At 37.9% G+C, this 21,341-nt stretch overlaps 1 protein-coding gene across 4 annotated transcripts; it reads left to right on the plus strand.

Moving 5' to 3' along the window:
• Positions 1–202: 202 nt before the first annotated feature.
• On the plus strand, positions 203–21,303 carry LOC144005580 (rho GTPase-activating protein 15-like). Of its 4 annotated transcripts, none has more exons than XM_077503879.1 (17): positions 204–386; positions 1,426–1,850; positions 11,009–11,437; positions 13,080–13,322; positions 13,392–13,631; positions 14,312–14,392; positions 15,727–15,794; positions 15,892–15,979; positions 16,176–16,277; positions 16,345–16,443; positions 17,952–18,048; positions 18,113–18,241; positions 18,330–18,428; positions 18,510–18,587; positions 18,771–18,902; positions 19,959–20,064; positions 20,140–21,302. In XM_077503879.1, the coding sequence occupies exons 2-17, from the start codon at positions 1,473–1,475 to the stop codon at positions 20,315–20,317; spliced, it is 2,547 nt and encodes an 848-aa protein (XP_077360005.1). In that variant the 5' UTR covers positions 204–386; positions 1,426–1,472; the 3' UTR covers positions 20,318–21,302. The 4 variants fall into 4 exon arrangements, 3 of the variants coding, with proteins under 3 accessions (XP_077360005.1, XP_077360006.1, XP_077360007.1); XM_077503880.1 differs by having other exon boundaries at positions 206–362; positions 20,140–21,303; XR_013279617.1 differs by lacking the exon at positions 20,140–21,302 and having other exon boundaries at positions 203–386; positions 18,496–18,587.
• Positions 21,304–21,341: the final 38 nt, after the last annotated feature.

Raw genomic sequence — 21,341 nt, forward strand, 5'->3', positions numbered from 1 at the left:
CACACACACACACAAGAGAGTGCATATATGTAATATATATAATATGTAATGTACAATCAATAATACGACAGCACAAAAAAAGTACATACAGTACTGGTGTCTTCTCAATCACAAACACTATGATGGCACGTGATGCTCACCTTCATGTGTTTACATATACAAAATGCGTTATATTTATAAAACGGGAAGTTGTCTCTTACTTCCCACTTGTGGCTAGAATTGTTTTTGAAGTGCTTGGGACAGAAGACAGGCAGACTGGCATCCTTTCGAACGAGTCATAGGGTTAATTTTGAAAACCATAAAATCGGTTTGAGTCACAGTAAGTGACCATTTGTTGGTCTTTGTGTCCTTTTTTTTTTTAGGTGAGTACGGAGTTATGCTAGCAAGTAAGTTACGTTCAAGTCGGTGTTTCTAATTTTGTGTCTAAATGTGAGTCACGTATGTTTGTATTTGTGAATAATGTTCGATTTTAATTCATTTACATTATGTGTCTTTCGGAAAATCCGGACATGCCCTCATCAACTTTACAAACGTATCTCAAAAAACACTTGTAAATCTTAAGCAGTGATTCCAATTACCGCCTAAAAAAAATAATCATAGCTCTTCAAGTACCATAAATATGACCAACTTTAACATTTTTTTTTCAGCAGTGTCTTTTAAGTTTAGAGATACTGTATGTATGGCGTTGTGTAACACAGGTTTTGTAATTTTTTATTTTTTTTGGAAGTATTACACCGCGTCACTTTGTAAAACTGTTGACAGATTTTCTTTCCTATTTTGCTGATTTTTAAACAGCCGTTTTTTTTTTTCATTTGTAAAGTTGTCTGATTTAATATGAAGAGTAAGTATCTTAAGCGAGATTACATCCACAATAAATATTTTATGTAAAAGAACATTGCAAAAAAAAAAAAAAACATGTGCATTGAAACATTTATTAGAGTCATTTTTTGGAAGTACTAATGATCAGAATGATGCAACCTCTGCCTGCAAAATTACAGAACCCGACCAATATAGATTTTTTTTGTGGGTCTGATGTCAATATTTGGCATCATAAAACTCTGAACTGATTAATTGGCCGATTAATTAAAAACAAAATATATATAACTTCTCTTTTGGTCCTTTTACACTTACAACTAAAAATATATGAATTCCATGTAGAGCATTTGACTTTTACAATACTTGTTCCTTTAGTATTTATTTCCAACAGAGACTCCAATTTTTTTGTGTGATTTTTTTGTTTCAAGGTGTGTTGGGGGAATGTTTGAATGTTATAGTTGTCTTATGTCATAATGTATTGTGCAAAAAAAGTTTATTAAAAAAATCAGCTGATTTTAGAAAGGCTAATCGGCTTGTAATTGGCTGGGCCCCAGTGACGACATCAGTGTCTTGTCTCATTACTCTTTCTTATACCTTTCTTTTCCCCAGCTTCATGGTCTTGATGCTGTTTCCATGACAACACTTGTGACCAAAATATGGAGCAGGTGTCAGTACAACCTGAGTTTGAGTACAAAACCCGTGACGGCCGCCCCGTGTCCATCAAGCACGACGGAACCTACTTCCTGCTCTCCAGGACCAACGAATACTGGTGGCAAGTCCTCACCAAGAAGGATGAAACCAATCCACAGGAGCACAACGCGTATGCGGCGGCTACAACGGTGGCCCCTGAGGCTGTTGGCGACTCCTGCCGGTTCTCCACATTTGGTGTATGTGGCGCCAAAGCTAGGGCGACCCCCAAAAGAAACGTGTGCCATAGAGGGGACGCGCCACACCGAAAAGTGATGACTGTCATTATGGAGGAGGAGGAGGAGGAGGATCCGGCGCTCAATTCTGGCATCAATGCAACACGAAAGGTAGGACAAAATTATTACATATTACCAAAAAAAACAATTGCCGTCAATCATACGCAGATTTTTGGGCCCGCCCTAAATTACGGAGCCCAACTGTAATCTATTGTTTAAAAAAATAACACGAATGCAAATGAAACGCGGCAACACTTTGCCCGTATGAGTTCTGGACGTGTTAAATCTGCCTGTTTTGCATATATATAGTTCCCAGAATGCATTGTGTGGCACAGTTAATCACGTTATAGGGACGTTAATCCCTGTCATATGTAATTTGTGTTACCAGTAATTGAATTTATGTCGTACTTAACACGTTTATGTTGGTCTATAACAGGGGTGTCCAAACTTTTTCCTCTGAGGGCCACATACAGGAAAATAGAAAGCAAGGGCCACTTTGATTTTTTTGGTGTTATTTATTAACACATTTTGCCTTTTTTTTTTTTTTTTTTTTTGAAACAGCATTGAAAAATTATTTTTAGTATTTGCCGCGGGCCGCAAATGGCAAATAGTTTGGACACCCCTGGTCTATAATTAAAAAAAAATAATATTTTTATTTTTATTTTTTTTTTAAACAAACTATAACTTTAAGTTGTGTGTAAAATAATGTCTTCCACAGCGATTCCGTGTACAAGTTACATTACTTACTCATCTGAAGACTGCTTGTGAAATAAAAAATTTATATATTTGATTGTGGCTGGCTGATTAACTCATTCACTCCCAAAAACGTATTTATACGTTTTTTTTTAGGTTTTTGTTTGCTAGAGTTTTTGTATGAAGGCTTTGATGCAGTTTCTGACCTGAAGTGGTCGCTTAAAGCGATGGTAGTTATTACAAAAAAAAAAAAAAAACGGCCAGCAGGTGGCAGCAAAAAGTATGAGATCATCCAGGATCAACCATGTCTTTTTCGCAGTATTTTCAACAGGTTTGGGTTTGTGAATAATGATGAAACTTAGCTAATTCTAATGCTAATAGCTACAAAACATAAAAACAGATACAAAATATACCGTACAATTTTATTTTTATTTTTTTCCCTGATGAAAGAAGAGACACATTTTTCTTTTGGTAGGTTCCATGTTTTTATAGCAATAGAACATGGAAATGGCGACATTACAATTTTATTTTTTATTTTTTTACTTTACAAAGTCGTCTCACGGGCCGGATTAGACCCCTTTGCGGGCCTGATCCGGCCCGCGGGCCGTATGTTTGACACCCCGTGCACTAGAACGAGCAACACAATGTGCATTGAAGTGAGTGAGAACGTGTTTATAAAGTATAAAACTTTAATGCTATATTTTCAACCAATTCCTTTGAAGTGAACTGAAGCGGTGCGTTGAGAGTTTAGGTGGTTTGACTGAGGAGATGTTTGTGTAGCCAGCTCATCAACATGTGAATGAGAAGGAGAAAGAGGAGGAGGAGGCGGAGCCTCTCAGTCATGAACACCAGCTGATGAGTTTTTTTTTTTTTTTCCCCCCACTTCATTGAGTAGTTTGGATTCACTTTGCGTCTGCAAGAATTTTTATGGCGTATTCCACTGTTGAGTTTTTCGGAAGTTAGTCTTCGTCTCGCCCGGGAAGAGTTTTTTTTAGACGACTGCTGTTTGGCAGGTGACAGGTGACAAACAGGTCCAGTGGGCTGGCAGGAAGGAGTTAAACTAGGCGGCCGCCACGCCCAAAACTAAACTGCAGTTTCCCGAACGTCTTCCTCCTCTTCCTGCTCCTGCTCCTGCAGGAACATGCTGCCGTCGCCGTCGAGTTGTTGGATGTCACCTGTTTGAACAGCAGGTGAGCCGATTCGCACCTGTTTTCCTAAAGTGACGTCAAGGCAGGTGACCTCTTTTTTTTTTTTCAGCTTCTTCGTCCGTGTGCGCTCACATTCTGGCATTTTGAGTTTGACTCGTGTGTAAGTGTGTGCGTTTGTGAATGAATGAGACCCTCGCTGTCAACATGCCAAGCGTATCCCCCCCCCCTTATAATGGAGCGCCGTCGCTATGGTGACGTCAGGAGGGAGCAAAAGGGAAGGCGGGAGTGCGTGCGTGGGAGCAAGTGGCAATTAATTCACTTTCTAGGGATTTGGTGACCACCGTGCATGCTGGGATACGCTTTTTTTTTTTTTTGTAATGGATTTGCAAACTTGTTACTGAAAGACTGGAAGAGTCACAGAAAGAGGTTCGGAGAAGATTAAATTAATTTCACATCTGGCAACAGCACATTTTCGTTTTTTCATGAAATTTCACCAAAAAGTCTGATATCACAAAGTTTTTGTACCGTTGTCTATTTTCATATTGTTTTTAAAGGACAATATATTTTAAAATCTCACTGAGCATTGCCCAAACATGTATGTGTAGAAAAAGCAACGTTGTATCTAGGGCCCGACCGATACCGATTTTTGGCAGAAAAAAAAAAATACTGATTACCGATTAATCTGCCGATTATTTATTAAAAATATATATAATACAAATACTGACAGCTAAGGCTGTTTGAAATTGACTTGACCGTTCCTGTATGTTTTGGCCTCTTGGGGGCAGTGTGGTGCCGTGCATCCATGGCGTACACACTTGAAGTGAGTACAGAAGAAAGCTGCGATTGAACTCTATTAAAGTAACTCGTTTTTCACACATTGTGTAGTGTTATCTCATCTGTGGGTACGTGTTCCCACAAAATCTGTGTGTGGATATTCGTTATTTGAAGGAAAAACACTCACGAAGTCAATGCTAACTTCCTGTCTTCCTGTTAGCATTTTATAAGTTCCTGTTAGCGCTAGGCTAGCGATGTTTTAGAAACAAAGCATGTTTTGTATTTGAATAAACAGTAGATGTAATTCTTAACGTTATGTGTTTACTTTTACCGTTAAGGCCAACTGTGGTGTCATTAAAAAAAACTTAAAGGATGCTTAGGGACAGCAGAATAACCAGAATAACATACGCTACACACTTGATAGTTGCTAATGCTACGAAAGCAAAATGGTACATTCATGGCACTTTCACAGCGTCGGAAACTTCGGTTTTCTTCAATAACATTTTAAGGGGGAACTAATCGGTCATTTGGCCCAATTGGCCGACTGTTTTGGCTGATGTTTGAAGGCCAATAATCGGCCGATTCTAATCGGCGGCCGATTAATCGGTCGGGCCCTAGTTGTATCCCTATGTTGACCTAATGTTACATGCACATGAGAAAAGAAAACAACACAGGTGTTTACGTTTATTAAATGGTCATTATTTATTTTTGTCAACATTTTGAATGGCACACGGTTGCTAACTGAGCCCTAAGGCACTGTGATGTTATTTTGAGTCAATAGTAAGTGGCAGTAAACAACAAAGTGGCTGCCCTATATTTCTATATTAATCAGAATCCGTGTTAAAGACTAGTGGGGGCACATAACAACAGATTATTGTGAAGAAATAATTTTACTTGATTTATCCTTTTTAAGTATCATGTAGATGATTTCCTAATTAAAAGTTCTTATTTCCACATTATCGAGAAACAAAAAATACTGCTCACAAAATGGTGAACAGCTCACCTGTCACACAACATTAGCTACACCTGCTCCACAAAGATAATAATGTTCCGTTTTGATTGACGGGTGTTTGTTTATGAGCGTTATACTCCAGCTGCACTCCAGTACATCATTCTGAAGAGCTGTTATTAATATTTTGACTTAAATAGCAACGTACGTGAGCAGGACAGGAAAGTGCTATGCTAAGTGCGTGCTAAAGTGCTTTATAAATAAAGATGAGTTGAGTTCAGTTGAGTTGAAATACATTGTTCGTTTTGTTTTGTTCTATATTTTGTATTTATTTTTTATTAATTTGTATATTAACTGGTACAATTTCATGATGGGCTTTTGAGATTTTATTTTGAGATGGCTAAACTCCATCAATTCATTCAATTTTAAAGTTTCTAGTTGTATAAAAAATGGATTAGCGTGGTCTCTGTATCCGCATCCGCAAACGACACGAATTGCACGTTTCTGTTGAAGGAAAGGTGGAATCGGTGAAATGTAACTTCAACTTGTAACACCTCAGCAGCTTGTTTAAAAAGCACATAGAGAAAAATAAAATCTCAAAACTTCTCGAATTTTGAGGAGCACCCCCGAAAATGGGCTAGACACGCCTATATGATACCTGTCAATCAAAACGGGTGTACCTCATGTCCCTGGAGAGCACACCATGGTTGAAACATTGCATGCCGAAAAACTGCTCCAACAGGTCGTGTCGGAGCTTCCTGCCCTGTCACATCTCTCTCACTCTCTCTCGAACGCACACGCTTTCTCGCTCCGTTGTGCCCATGTTGGTTTTTATCTCATCGACACGGGTGACGTCACTTTCTGCCAGCTGCTTTAATCCGCTCACGTCCGCTTGTTTGTTCAATACAAAAGTCCCATCGTTCTGTTTGTTTTCACGCTTGGCGAGTTCTGCGGGGAAGTGCGTTGGCGCTGCGCTGAAAAAAAATAATACGCAAAACAATGTGCTAGTGTGTTATTAATATAATACGTCATGCTTCTGTCAACTCTCCCTGTCCTTTTTCCACCTCACGAATTCTGCCTGGCAACAAGAGCAGGAAAATCAGCGTTAATATGTTGCTAATGCTGATGATATAATAGCTAACAAGCTGTGGGTAATTTTTCTGGTCTAAAAAATATCAATACCGCCATGTAATGTTCATGACATCATCTCTGTTTGTCGTCCAATTGTTTCTAAACTTTTCTTGACAAAATGGCACCCACCTAACCTAACCAGTATGTGTAATATTTTCTGTCATGGTGCCCTTGCAGTGACAGGAAGTACTACTAATTCAGTGCAGGAAGTCCCAGTTTATCTCACGAGGCTTTTGCCAATGGCTTGACTTTTTTGTCAAATGTATTCATGGGCTCTCTTAGCTGTAGTCACACACGTAGGGCAGGATCATCTCTGGCGTTTTGATGGATTCTGGGTCATGAGAAGTCTTGATGTGAGTGGAGAGAAGATGGTAGGAGGGGGGGGGGCAGCCAGGGAGGACTCAATAATAGCCCGACTGTGTGCGCGCTGTGGCGTGATTTGGGCCCCAAATGGGTGTCCCATTGTGCGACTGCATGCCTGCTAAAGTGGTGAAGTAATCAGGCGGGCCACTGCTACCTCACGAGTCCCATTGGAACAACATGCAGGAGGCTAGTCCACACCAAATACATTTTTTTTTCACTGAAAAATTGCACTAAATGGAAAAAAATGTTCATTTGTACTGTTGTAAAAGCTTTATCGACTCAGCAGGAAATGTTTTAAGTCACATTTAATCATGTTATATAGGTTTTAGGGAAATTAGCTTCTGTATAACACAGCTAACGTTTCTAACTGTCATACAAGTTTGAAGAGAAGTTACACACTGTATAATTCAACTAAAATAAAGCAAACCTTTCCCTTTGAAGTAATATTTTATCATCATATGAGTGTAAAGACAAAGAGCAAAACAGGGAGTCCTCGATTACGTTTCCGCCATTTTGACTCGTCATCCGCTATTTAGCCTTTTGCTAGTGCTCACGCTTGTGCACTTGTGGGATTATCTTTGGCTTTTTCACCTTTTTTTTTCCACATCATGGCCCCAAAGAAGTACGCTTACGTCTTCTATCAATGTTGGTCCAGTCAAAAGAAAAGCAATTACCATGGAAACGAAGCTAGACATCATAAAAAGATCGCAGAAAGGAGACGCCAATGAACATCGGCAACGACTTGGGCTTCAGTCGGACAGTATCTTATTTCTTTATTTTATTTTAAAGTATTTTAGATTTTTTATTCAAATTATTTTGACTTAAGCCAAAATTCGGGTTAAATCGCTAGCGTGGGAACGGAATTCCGACATAACTCCCTCTATTGACACTTCCTGGCAGCACTGTTCCACCCCAGTCCTGTAGATGGCGGTAATGCACATTTTTAAAGTGTGAGTAACCACCACAAGCGACAATTGTTTTCCTTTTTTAGTTGCCTATTTTCGCAAATAAACTCATAATGCTATGTTAAATTAATCTTATTTTAGAGAATAAAAGAAGTCATTTTAATTTGAGAAGAAATGTAATTTTCAGAAGAACAATGACATCTGTTGTTGGAATGGTAGTCAAACATTTTAAGAAGGGAAGAAAAACATTTAAAAAAAAATTTACTACCAGATATTTTGAATGGTATTTTCCTCTTGATAGTTTTATTTATCTGTATATTTAATCAATGTAATTGTTTTAAATTAGATTTTTAATCAATTTATTACTTTAAATAGGTAAAAAAAAAAAAAAAGTAATTTATTGATATAGCTCACATGAAATACTTATATCGTGATACACTTATCAGCCATATTATGCGGCCCTACTTCCTACTATTTATCAGTACAAGCAAGCCGCACATGCTCTGTCTGGTTTCAGTTTCTGTGCTTGTTCACAGACAGTTACCCTCTACCCTCCATCTCTCCACAGACTCACACACACACACACACGCACGCCCACTCCAACCCTTCCTGCTGAGTTGCTCACAGTTCTCCTTTCTGTCTATCACGGATGCGCTTTGCTTGTCCGCCCCAACGGTCTTTATCATAATATTTTGGCTCGTCGCCTTCATCTCTAATGGGCGAGTTGTAGACGAAAAATGGTGGACCTGTATGCCGGGGTTTGGCCGGGTCACCGTGCCCGGCGGGGTTTGGCCCAATCGCTGGCATCGCTTCAGGTAGGCATCGTAAGCTTTGATGGTGAAGCTTTGATGTGTTTGTAGTTTTACTTTTGTGATGTGCCATTATTTTTGATACTTGTTGACAAACAAGCCTGCTTCCTGCTTTGTCTCTATGTAGCACAAGATGGTGACTACAACCCACGTTGGTTTAAGCGTACCACTTTTAGACTCCTCAAGTGTTGACTGTTGTTAAAGTAAAATGTGTCAAGCCCCATTTGACATGGGAAGTTGCGTTTATTTTTGATCACGCCAGAAAGTGAAAGTCCGTTGCGGAAGTGTTTTTTTGGGGAGTAACATCTGCACCTTGAATGTGGTAATTGCTCTTGTGTGGACAATTGGAAGGAAATTCCCTTGTATTTTGAGTTTCTGGAGTTCCTGCCTACTCGTCAAGTGCGTATACAACCAAATATGTTTTTAGTGATGTGCCTATTTTGGGAATTGTACCCATGAGCAAGCCTATCGCCTGACTGCAAGACTCAGTTTTTTCCACTCTTGATATAAACAACTGACATCCAAATCACTATCATGTCAAAGCCAAAGGGTAAGCAGAGCTGCAGTGTTAGCAAAGATTAGTATTAGCTTCATGTTATTATAATGTATGGCTCAGTTGTCGATGTAAGATCCAATTAAATAAGTTTAAACTTCTTGAACCTTGGGGTATTTTACCAAAAGCGTTCCTCAGGTATGTCTTTAACTCTTTTACTGCCAAACGTTATCCAAAAAACAGTGCCAACAGATTTGGAGCGTTTTCACTCATCTTTCAGAGCAAACAAAATATTGTGCGGTATGACGACATAAATATGGTGGATACCATATGAAAGATTGGATTCCATTCTTTCATGAGAAAGAAAAAGTATGTTTCTACCTTATTCCGTTCTTGACTAATCACCATTTGAAATTAGGTCATTTGAGTGACATAAGCGAAAATCCAAAAATATTAAGAGAAAAACAAGCTTTTTGTGAAAAGATAAATTTTTTTGCACAACAGTGACTTTGACACTAATATTTTTTTTGTTTAGTGACAAGGCAGCGCTGCACAAGACGTTGCGCTGCCCATTGAGAGGAAAAAAAAAAACGTAATAAACGTAAATTCACGTTTTTGCCGGCATTCGTTAGGATTTTAGAATACGTCATTAAACGTTTTTGGCAGTCAAAGAGTTAATATGAGAAAAATGGTTTTAAATTGTGAAAAAAAAAAAAAATGCATTGCGTCTCCTTTAAAACTGCCGGCGTTGCCATTTCGACATTTTGACAACACAGCCTGTTGCAGCACACCGCAACATAACATGAGACATTTTTGTGCTGTGAAATTTACACACAACACTAGTCGACTCTTTATATGATGTGTTCAAGACTTCTTCTAAAGTAGGAAATATTCCATTGCAAAGGATGACGCTTTGGAAAACCTTTTGAAGGGATATAAAAATGTGGTAAACACACGCTGATTAATGGTGCTTGTTTGTCTGCTATTAGTTGTTGTGGGGTTTGGTGTGTGCGCTTGTTCATTGAGTTTTAGATGTTTGTTGTGTTAACTAAAAAATAAATTTGAAATATCTCTGTGGTGGCGATATTGGGAGGAACACTTTCTGTTTGTGGTGTGACTCTTCCGCGGTGTACTTCCTGTGAGCTGACTCTACTTTTATCTTCTTTTTTTTCCATGAACTAAAAAATGATATATTCACCAAAATCTGACAATATCGCAAAAAAAACACAGTTTTAGGGCTGATTGATACTGTATGACCTTAAAGATGAGGCCAAAAAAATTCTTTACAAATATTTTATGCGCCACACTAGTATAAACGCAACATTCTGATTAGTATTGTGTTTGTGGAATATGAATTTTAAGACCGAAAACTAACTGAAACTACATTTTATGTTTACAAAACTAACTAAAACTAACTTTAATTATAGCAAACATGTCCTTCGTTTTTATCTTTGGGAATTAATTTCATGCATGAGCCTTTGGGGATGATTTGAAATGTGATTTTTAGTAGATTTATTTTGATATAAACCGGAATAATGACGTTTGAAAGTATGTCACACAGAAATAGAAAGTAGAAAAGCACCTTAAGATGACGTCGCGGCCATGCTGTTTTTTAAATGTTGCGCACAAGTAATACACATTAAAAATAAAAAATAAAACTAATACTGAAACTAACAAACTAAACTAAAACTAAGCAACTTTAAAGAACTAAACAAATAAATACTAACAGAACCACCCTGAAAACTAATAAAAACCTAACTAAAATGAAAAATTCCAAAACTATAATAACACTATTGCCATATTACAAATAAATTGGTTTATATACTGTGACATTTTTCTAAATATGCAAAAGCACAAATAAATTATTTGTGCAATTTTTAGGACTAAACACAATTTCTCTTCATAACATTATGTGGCCCTTGCGTCCTGATTTTCTGTATGTGGCCCTCAAATGAAAAAGTTTGGACACCCCTGTTCTAAAGTCAACATCTTTTTTCCGCACAGGTGAACGATGAGCGCAATCAACCGCCCATCTACGCCAACGTAGCTGAGCTTCGCAAGGATCGCGTTGACTCGCTGCCCCACCAGGTCGCCGACGGATGGGAGGTGCACTTTGACCCGGAGAGTGGTCACGACTACTACTACCACTCTGCCACGGGGTATTCCACCTGGGAAAAAACCCTCGCCGAGTCGCCCCGCGACTCTGAGCTGCCTCTCGCCTCGCCGCCCCGGTCTCCCGTCCACTTCCTGTCCACCGCCTCCCGCCCGGCGTGGACGTCAGACTGGGAGCAGCTAGTGGATGAGCGCAGCGGGTGCCCCTACTTCTTTAACGCCATGTCTGGGGAGACGACCTGGGACCCGCCGGAGCCGCTCAGCCCGTACCCGCCCGTGATGGAGCCCATGAGCGTGTACCGCGTTCACCAGGACGAGTCGGTGAGGACCCGACTGGCTGCTCTACTTCCTGTTTTAGCTTCGCTCAGGGGAAGACAGCTAATGCAGCCTCCTTTTTAATGGATTTAACCCTTGAGTGATGCCAATCGTTCCCGTTTGAAAAACATACAGCAGTCGTCCACATGACACCAGTCCTCTTTTGAGATGGTTGTCCTTGTTCTGACTTTATGGACTGGAAAAAAACGACTAATTGAAGGTTATCGTTCGTGGTTAGGACAGGGGTCTGAAACCTACAGCTCTGGAACCGCATCTGGCCCTTTGGTCCCTCTCCTGTCGTTCAAAAAAATGTGTAGAGATTATTATTATTATTGTTATTATTATTATTATTATCATTATTATTATTATTATTATTTTATTATTTTTATTTATTTTATTTTTTTTATTTTTTGTTTTTTATTATTAGACATTTAAAAAATTGATAAAATATTTTTTAAATGAATTATTTAGATTTAAAAAAATGACTAATTAAATATTCTAAAAATGTGTGTGCACTGATAAAAATGGAGACTAAACATAAATAAAAAGTTTTCAAATTTAGCTTGAAATGTCCAAAAAGTGACCATAAAATGTCCAAAAAGGAAAAGCAGAAAATTACCATAAGATATCCATGAAATTGACAAAATTGGCAGCATTAAATGAAAAAGGCATAAAACGTTCAAAAAGTAGCCATAAAATCTCCAAAAACAAGAGGAAAGGCAGAAAAGTACGATAAAATGTACACAAAATTGCCAAAAAAGGTCACTAAACTTATTTTAAAAATACAGAAAAAACATTCAAAAATGTCCAAAAACAAAATAAATCTCAAAAATTACAACAGAATTTACACAAAATTGCAAAAAAAAACAAAAAACAGAAAATGTATTTTTTAAAAAGTCAGAAAAGAAAATGTTTGATTAGTAACAGAAAATGTTGAAAAACAAAACAAGAAATCCAAAAATTACCATAAAATGGCCACCAAATTGCAAAAAAAAAAGAAAAAAAAGGTCAGAAAATGGATTTAAGAAAAGACAGGAAAGAAGATGTTCAAAAAGTAACCATAAAATGTCCAAAAACAAAACAAATCTAAAAAATTACAACAGAATGTACACAAAATTGCCAAAAAAACAGAAAATTTATATAAAAAAAAAAAGAGAGTAAAGAAAATGTTTGAAAAGTAACTTATAAAATGTTGAAAAAACAAAACAAGAAATCCCCAAATTACCATAAAATGGCCACAAAATTGCAAAAAAAAAAAAAAGTCAGAAAATGGATTAAAGAAAAGACAGCAAAGAAAATGTTCAAAAAGTAACCATAAAATGTCCAAAAACAAAACAAATCCCGAAAATGACCATAAATTGCCAAAAATGTCAGAAAATTGATGGCAAAAAATGGCAGGCAGAAAAATGTTATAAAATAGCCATAAAATGTCCAAAACATGAAGAAAAGAGTCAGAAAATGATCATAACATGTCTGTAAAATAACCAAAAATGGCATCACAATGTTCAAATGTTTTGCAGCTTTCGGCAGATTTTTATTATTTATTCGACATAAAATGGCTGTTTTTTCAGTAAAGATTGCTGACCCCTGGGTTTGAAGCTGGAGGTTAATTAAGGTGTTTTAATTCCATTCCTCTCACATTACCCAGCCTAAGCTACCCAAAGAAGACTACCGCTCGGAAGATTACCCGGCAGGTGCCGATGGACCTGATCCCGACGAGGAGCCCCAGGCCACGGTGTCCCCCGCGTCCTCCAGGGAATACGACCTCTCCCACGTGAGCCGTACAGTCATCCCCCGGGCCAGCCTGGACCGCAGCACGCCTGCTGGCTGGACCTTCAGCGTGGAGCCCGACGGCACTTGGGTGTTCACCAACATGCACACGCTAGATCAGGTAGACCGGATTTACGGCATAGGGACCAAACCCCTGCCGCAAACTAGACTTATTTGGATTTCTTTACAGTGGGTCAAGTCTATGGACGACCTGGGCCAGACTTACTATTACCTGAAAGATGGCTCTAAATCTCTGTGGACACTACCCGATGTCAGTGAAACCTTTCAAAGCAGCCCCCTGCAGTCGGTCCCTGCGTCGTCGGGACTGTCCCAGGAAGAGAACGGCGTGGAGGCTGACGAGGTGCCCATCTTCAAGAACTGGAGACAAAGCATAGCACCAGCCCAGCTCGCTTCGGTCCAAGACGACACAGTAGGAGCACTCGCACACCTCCAGGAAATACTAATAATGTTTTATAGGGATTTTATTGTTTTCATGAAATGGTCAGTCAGAAGCTATATTATTTTTTTTATTTTATTGTATTTTTTTTACATTTATTATTATTATTATTATTATTATTATTATTATTATTATTATTATTATTATTATTATTATTATTAATAGTCATATATTTTTCAATTTCATTATTATATATTGTTACTAATATTTTCTCAACATTTCATTTTTTTCAAGAAACCCCTTAAAAAATCTTGTTGTACTATCTAAAATCAATAAAAAAAAATCGACCAATCAACCATTTTAACTGAAGCAACCCCCTTTGCTGCCGACATGGAACCTACCAAAAGAAAGATTAGAGTCTCTTCTTTGATCAGCTTTATGCAACAAGGCCGTGGTTGATCTCTTATACTCTGCTGCCACCTGCTGGTGGGTTTTGTAATAACTACCATTGCTTCAAGCATTCTCTTCAGTTCAGTGGCTGTGTCAAAGCCTTCTGTATGCTCTAGCATAAAACAAAAAAAACAAAAACGTATAAATACGTCTTTGGGAACATGGTAAGAATTAAAATAGAACGTATTTATACGTTTTTGGGAGCCAATGAGTTAATCATCATCAATGCTGTTGTAAACATTCACGCTGTGCTCTCTTGGCAGAGGTTCGTCCCGACCCACCAGAGGACCTCATCAGATTATAGCAGCGACAGCTCCAGCACAGGAAACTCCCCCGAGTCTAATGTGAGTAACTCGGCGCGACTCGCCGCCAAAATGAAGCGTGCACATTTTTTTAACAACGTACTTTGTGCACTTTGAAGGCTCCTGGTTTTCAACTCTGGAGAAATCCTTATTACCTGACTTCCAGGTGGCTGCGCTATAACGTGGGTTGTTAATATGAGAGCCATAGATCAACATGTAGTACTGATCTATGGCTGGCGCTGGGTGCGCTAATGCTAATTTATATACCACATTGTTTTGACTTTGCACTAGTTTATACCAACAAAATGGCAGCAAGCTGATCTGATCTTACTTAAAGGCCACCCAGCCCGAACTTGCTTGCATATTTACAACGGTTTATATATGCTCATTGCTTGCCATATGCAAAACACATTTGATGTTCACCACGCTGGTTCTTTGTTTTGAGAGATTTCTACACAAAAGAGGTTAAAGGTCAAAAGCGGTCACAGCAAAGTCAATATGTTTTATTTCATCCGCCTTTAAACTTGGTGAAAGGGAAGCAGATAGACATGAACTTGTTTGATATATTTTTGGTTTATTTTATTTACTTGCTTGATTATGGTGAAATGAATTATGAATAGTGTAACAATAAAAACATTAAAATTGAACTATTTTACAAGCACACTTTAACTTGTTTGCATTATTACAAATGTTTTCTCACATCAATTAACATAATTATTGTGGGAATGCCGAAGCATTCCCACATATGTTATTGTGATTTTTATTCTCCACACTTTTTTTGCCGCAACTCCCACATAATACTTCCAATTTATATTGTTCAAATTAGCTTAAAAAATTCACGTCTCCCTGGGTATATATCATCTGATTCCACATTACTTACAGTATTTGCACAATTTAACATTTAATATCAACTTTTCCCCATTCATTTTTAATGGGACAGTCATTGAACTTTTTCTGAGTGTCACTTTCCACGCCCACTTCCATACATATATAACGTGTCATCATTACCAGGTGTCTGATACTGCTCGGTGGCACAGTTGGTAAAGCGCATTGTCCAGTAACCAGCCAGGACGTTATCATTTCATAATTTAGCTCTCAATTTGCTTTCAGCATTCCCACACAATTTCTCCAGGAATTGCACTTAGTCTAGTTTATATTGGATCACTTCAAACCAACCATTACTGCTCTGCTGATTGGTTTTAGTAAGAATTCACCATCATTGAGCGTCAGCATCTAAATAAAAAAAAATAAAAATTGTGGAAAAGTACCTAAAGTCATACTTTAAATGTATTTCTATTGAGAGATTTCCATATTGATCATTTTGCAATTTCGCTCTCGCATGATGACATCATGAGTCGTCCCTGGTTGGATTTCAGGCGCTGAATTTGGAGAAAGCAGGAATCCTGAACAAAACAAAAGTGTCTGAAAATGGCAAAAAAGTCAGGTGAGTGCAGATGTTTTGGGGGTGTCATATTCGAGGAGCTTTTTCTTCTGCTTTTTTTTTAGTGTGTCTGGTTTCATGTTGCCATCTGGCTGTGCAGGAAAAACTGGGCCCAGACGTGGACGGTGCTGCACGGAGGCACGCTGACCTTCCATAAAGACCCAAAAACGACGTCGCCAGGCGTTTCGGTAGTTCCGTTTTTCTTTCGTTCTTGAACAAACTTGAGTCTGACTTTGATGCTAACCATGAAACTCTCATAACTGTTGTCGTCCGTGTGACTCGGATGAAAAAGTCTCTGCTGCGAGTTGAGGCGTTTTTGTCGCAGGAATGCGGCACCACCTGTTTTCTGTCCATGCTCACTTTTTTTTTTCCCTCCATTCGAAGAACAAGACCAATCAGATCGTCCCGGAGGTATCGGTGGACCTGCGAGGCGCCATGATCAGCTGGGCCTCGAAGGAGAAATCGAGCAAGAAGAATGTTTTAGAGGTGCATTCACGTCTATTTGCTGAACAATTATGGAAATTTTTAGCTAATTGATTGTTTGCACTTTCAGTTAAAAAGCAAGAACGGTCTTGAGTTTCTGATCCAGTACGATACTGAGAGCATCATCACCGACTGGCATAAAGTATTATTAGATACCATACGGCAATTGGTAAGTCCTCACCGAAATATGTGATTGGTATCATAACCATTTATTTGCTATCTCTATGTAAATTCAATTTTTCCTGTATTAATTATTAAATACAGACAAAATGCGGCCCAAACAATTGAACGTACCGCCACAAATTAGGTATCAAAAGATGCGACTCGAGCTGACTCGGCGGGGAATTTATTTTTTTTGGAATTCCGAGTTACCATGGCGACGCAATTCCCAAAACCCCCCGCCAAAAGATCCACAAATCAAACACCTTGGGATTGACCTTCCTGAATAGGAACTGACTTGATTTCAATAGGAAGTAACCCGGAAGTGAGCTGATTGCAACAGGAAGTGACCAGATTTCAACAGGAAGTCACTTGATGTCAATAGGAAGTAACCTGGAACTGACCTGATTTCAACAGAAAGTGACCTGATTTCGACAGGAAGTGACCCGGAAATGACCTGATTTCAACAGGAAGTCACTTGATTTCAATAGGAAGTAACCTGGAACTGACCTGATTTCAACAGAGTGACCTGATTTCGACCGGAAGTGACCCGGAAATGACCTGATTTCGACATGAAGTGACCTGATTTCAACAGGAAGTGACCCGGAAGTGGCCTAAAATCAACAGGAAGTGACCTGATTTCAACAGCAAGTGACCCATAACTGACCTGATTTCAACAGCAAGTGCCCTGATTTCAACAGGAAACGGCTTGTTTCAACAGGATTTGGCAAACTGTCGTCTTTCCACCTTGCAAGAGTCAGCCATCACGTACAAAATTTCCGCAGAAATGTTTCTAGTTCTATTTAATATTTAATATTTTTATTTACTTTTTAAAAATTTATTATCACATTCTTTACTGCATTTTATTTTCCGTTTAAAATATTTTTGATAGGTGTTGTTTTGATTTTCAAAATTAATATTTGTATTTACTGTGTATTTTTTTGTCATTTGTTTTAAAATGTATTTGCAGTCACTTTTTAGTTTCATTTGAGTTTAATTTAGGTTTTTGTATTTTTATTTAAAAATTTTATTTTTTATTTATTTTTTATTTATTTTATTTTTTTTATTTGAATTAATTTGTCCATTGATTTTTGTATTGAGTATTTTGTTGACCCAAACACTTTTTTTGGATTGACATATGACATTTATTTGTGGTAAATATTTTGTATTTAATATTTTAAGTTTGTGTTTTAAAATATTTTTATTTTTTATTATTTTATGTAATATGGTTTTCACATAATTACTTTTAACGATTGTTTTTCTGTATTTGCATTCTTAATATTTTATAATTATGATCATAATTGTGATTATTAATATTCTTAGTTTATGCCACACAATTTGTCCTGCTTTGAACTATCTTGCTGGCTAAAATAAAACAAGCTAATCTGATTCGCTAGTGGTCTCCTCATGTACCTTTGGGCATCAAGGAGCAAAAGTGTGATGATAGCCATGCAACAGGACTTAACACGACATGTGACATAGCCGTGTAATCGTCTCATGTATTCCTTTGTGTGCCAGGAGTACCAGGACCACCACTCCGAGGAGGAGGACGGCAGCAACCTGTACGATAAAATCAGCGTCTCGGAAGCGCAGATTGCCAGCGACTGGCGTAGGGGTGAGCACCAGCTACGATAAGAAATTCGCACATGGCTACAATTTTATATATTTTTTTTTATCAGCCTCCAGGCCGAGCGTCACCAGCACCAGCGGCGTGGAAACCGACCCAAAAAAGGTGCGCTCCAAGCTGATCAAGTTACTCATGAAGCGGCCCTCACTTCAGGCAGTCAAGGAGAAAGGATACATACGAGGTGCAGTGTGGATTCAAACTGATTTTTGTTCAACCTCAAATACAGTATATATGAACATGAAGGTTACGTTATTCTGTCCTGCCGACAGACAGCGTGTTTGGGTGCCACCTGGCCACTCTTTGTGCGCAGGAGCGGACCACCGTTCCCAGTTTTGTGGAGAAGTGCATAAAAGCCGTGGAGAGGAGAGGTAACGCGCTCCCCTCCCGCTGACGAACACAGCTGCCAGTGCCAATTCGCCCACCGACTAAATTCAGGTGTTGGCTTCCAGGTTTGGACATCGACGGACTCTACAGGGTCAGCGGGAACCTCGCCGTCATCCAGAAACTGCGATTCAAGGCAGATCACGGTAACGGTGACGTTGTTTGTTTGTTCTGGCGGTCATGTCATGTGACTGTCAATTGCTATCAAACGTCACCAGTCGTTGCATTGGATTGTTGAAACGGTCATTTGAAGAATTTGAATGATCACCCAAGCCAATTGTTGTTGTTGTTGTCGTCATTATCTAACCACTTAACGTGCTTCCCAACAGACGAACTGGACCTTGAGGACGGCCAGTGGGAGGACGCTCACGTCCTCACTGGAGCACTGAAGCTGTTCTTCCGCGAGCTTCCCGAGCCGCTTTTCCCTTACCGCCTGTTTTACGATTTCATCTCCGCCATCAGTAAGACGCTTTGCTTTTTGGAGCAAAGAATAAAAGGAGACAATTCAAGTGATAACATATCATCAGCTCATTACTGATGAGAATGCTCACTTTTCATTGACACTATCATATAAGTAGTACTCGTCATTGAAATAAGTATTGAAAGTTAGCTGCGTACCAACATTTCAATTAGGCCACTTTAAATTATTTATTGCCATTTTTTTTTTAACTTTTATATTTTTAGTATATCATTAGTCTTGTTGCTACTGTTGTGTGATACAATTTGTGTGTTTTTTTTTTAAGGTGTATTGTCCATTTTCAGTTTTACTTAGTTGTATGATACAACCAAATATTTATATGATGTATTCGATATTGGATTATTTATTTGATGATTTCACGCTTCAAAAAAGTAAAATTAGGTTATACTGTTTTTTAACACTATTTGTTTATGATGAAATAAATAAATAAAAATATAAAATAGAGGATTAGTAGTAGTAGTATTATATTTAAAAAACAAAAAAAACAAATATTAATATTTCTTTAATAGAATTAATATTGTAAAAATATAAAATAGATGATTATTATTATTATAAATAAAAATAAATAAATATTAATATTTTTTAATAGAATTAATATTTGATATTTCTAAATGAAATTATTTCTTTAAAAATATAAAGCGTTAAGTTTAGTAACTTGTATGACATAATAGTATATAATTATTTGTGAAGTTATTGTTTAATTCATACTTAATTAGAGCAATGATTGTATTGTATTTTTTTTCCAATTTCAAAACAAGATTTTTGAGTTTTTTTTTGTTTTTTTTTACTCTATAATGATTAAAATGATAAAAAAATAAAATAAGCATGTGTAATTTAGTATATTTGAAGCAAATGCTGTGTTCTGTACTTTGATTATTAAACAAAAATATCATCTCTCAATCTGAGATAAACATGAAATAAATACCTCTCTTTTTTTTAAATTAGTAATATTATTATTAATATTCATGAGATTGCACTGACGTTCCTAATGTCGTGCCCAGTGAGTGCATTTATCCTCCTTTTTTTTTTGTTATTGCAGAAATTTCTGATTACAACATAAAGTTGCGTAGCATGTACGACTTGGTCAAAGCTCTTCCCGACCCGAATCACGACACCATGCGTCTCCTGTTTGGACATTTACGGAGGTCAGCGTCCATTTTGTGTTCACGTCTCTCTTGCTTGCTACGTGATCTCATTGTTTCGATTTGTTGTGTCGTCAGGGTCATCCAGTGTGGCGAGGACAACCGCATGACGGGTCACAACGTGGCCATCGTGTTCGGGCCCACGCTCCTGCGGCCCGAGGCAGAGGGGGCCAACATTGCCGTGCACATGGTTTTCCAGAACCAGATAGTGGAGTTCATCCTCAACGAATATGAGCGCCTCTTCCACTCGGGCTGAACGAGTTCACGTCTTTATTTGACGATTAACACGGCACATCTTGTGACTTGATTGTAATATAGGAATTAATATCAGCAAGCCGTTGTGAAATAAATCTGATATAGAATGTTTGAGTAAAACAGGATATCTATGCTGTATTTTTATTCGTCTAATGACAACATAGAGCTATTGTATAGATTAACAGACTTGAGAGGTGGTCACTGAAGGAAATGTTTGTGATGTAAATAGTAACAGACAGCGTCGATGTGCTGAAAGTTGTCAAGGATGTTATAAGGTCATTCCATAATAAAATAACTTTGTTAAAAAAAAGAAAAAAAAAAGGACTAATTATATTTTTCTAATGTTGCTTTAATATGCAATTTATTTTGTCACCTCAAAAAAAAATTTGAACCCCAGTGTCTCATCACTGTCCCGCCACAGATGTGCACACAACTTAAAAATATTGGAATATTCCGTGGGACCATTTAAAGTTTGACTACAATTAAACTACTATACCAGGGGTGTCCATTTTTTTCCCCCCTCTGAGGGCCACACACAGAAAAATGGAATGCAAAAAAGGATGCAAGGGCCACTTTGAAATACTGTACCACCAAAATCAATCAAAAAATTGTATATAGTTTATAATTATATATCGGTATTTTTTGAAAAATGCTAGAACAATTTTCTATCAGGCAAATAGTTTTGGATTCTAAAATTTTGGGATGGTCGAGTAACCTACCAGAAAATACCAGCAGCTAAATCCAATCTCTACATTCACAAGCAAAATAGAAGTCATCTGTTGTGACAATTTTTGAAGCGGTTATATTGGGAATCATTCATGTGATATTTTCACAATTTGGACCTCGACAGTTGACTCAGAGCAGAAAGTGCGTATTCATTGTAAAAATGAATTATTTAGACTACAGGTCTGCAGTATAAAAAAAACAAAATTTATGAGTGGACTACTTGTAGATGTCATTTTTAGTATATCCTGCAGACCACGAATAGTTGCGACACCTGTGAGGCTGTGAACTAAACAAATAAA

Source organism: Festucalex cinctus, chromosome 17, assembly GCF_051991245.1.
Source record: "Festucalex cinctus isolate MCC-2025b chromosome 17, RoL_Fcin_1.0, whole genome shotgun sequence".
Classification (NCBI taxonomy): domain Eukaryota; kingdom Metazoa; phylum Chordata; class Actinopteri; order Syngnathiformes; family Syngnathidae; genus Festucalex; species Festucalex cinctus.

What these genes read in the sequence shown, in the direction of transcription:
- LOC144005580 (XM_077503879.1), top strand. Translation starts at nt 1,473, where the DNA reads ATGGAGCAGGTGTCAGTACAACCTGAGTTTGAGTACAAAACCCGTGAC. An exon ending in CTTCGGTCCAAGACGACACA is followed by an intron (nt 13,632 to 14,311) that starts GTAGGAGCACTC and finishes CTCTCTTGGCAG; the next exon opens with AGGTTCGTCCCGACCCACCA. An exon ending in GAAACTCCCCCGAGTCTAAT is followed by an intron (nt 14,393 to 15,726) that starts GTGAGTAACTCG and finishes GTTGGATTTCAG; the next exon opens with GCGCTGAATTTGGAGAAAGC.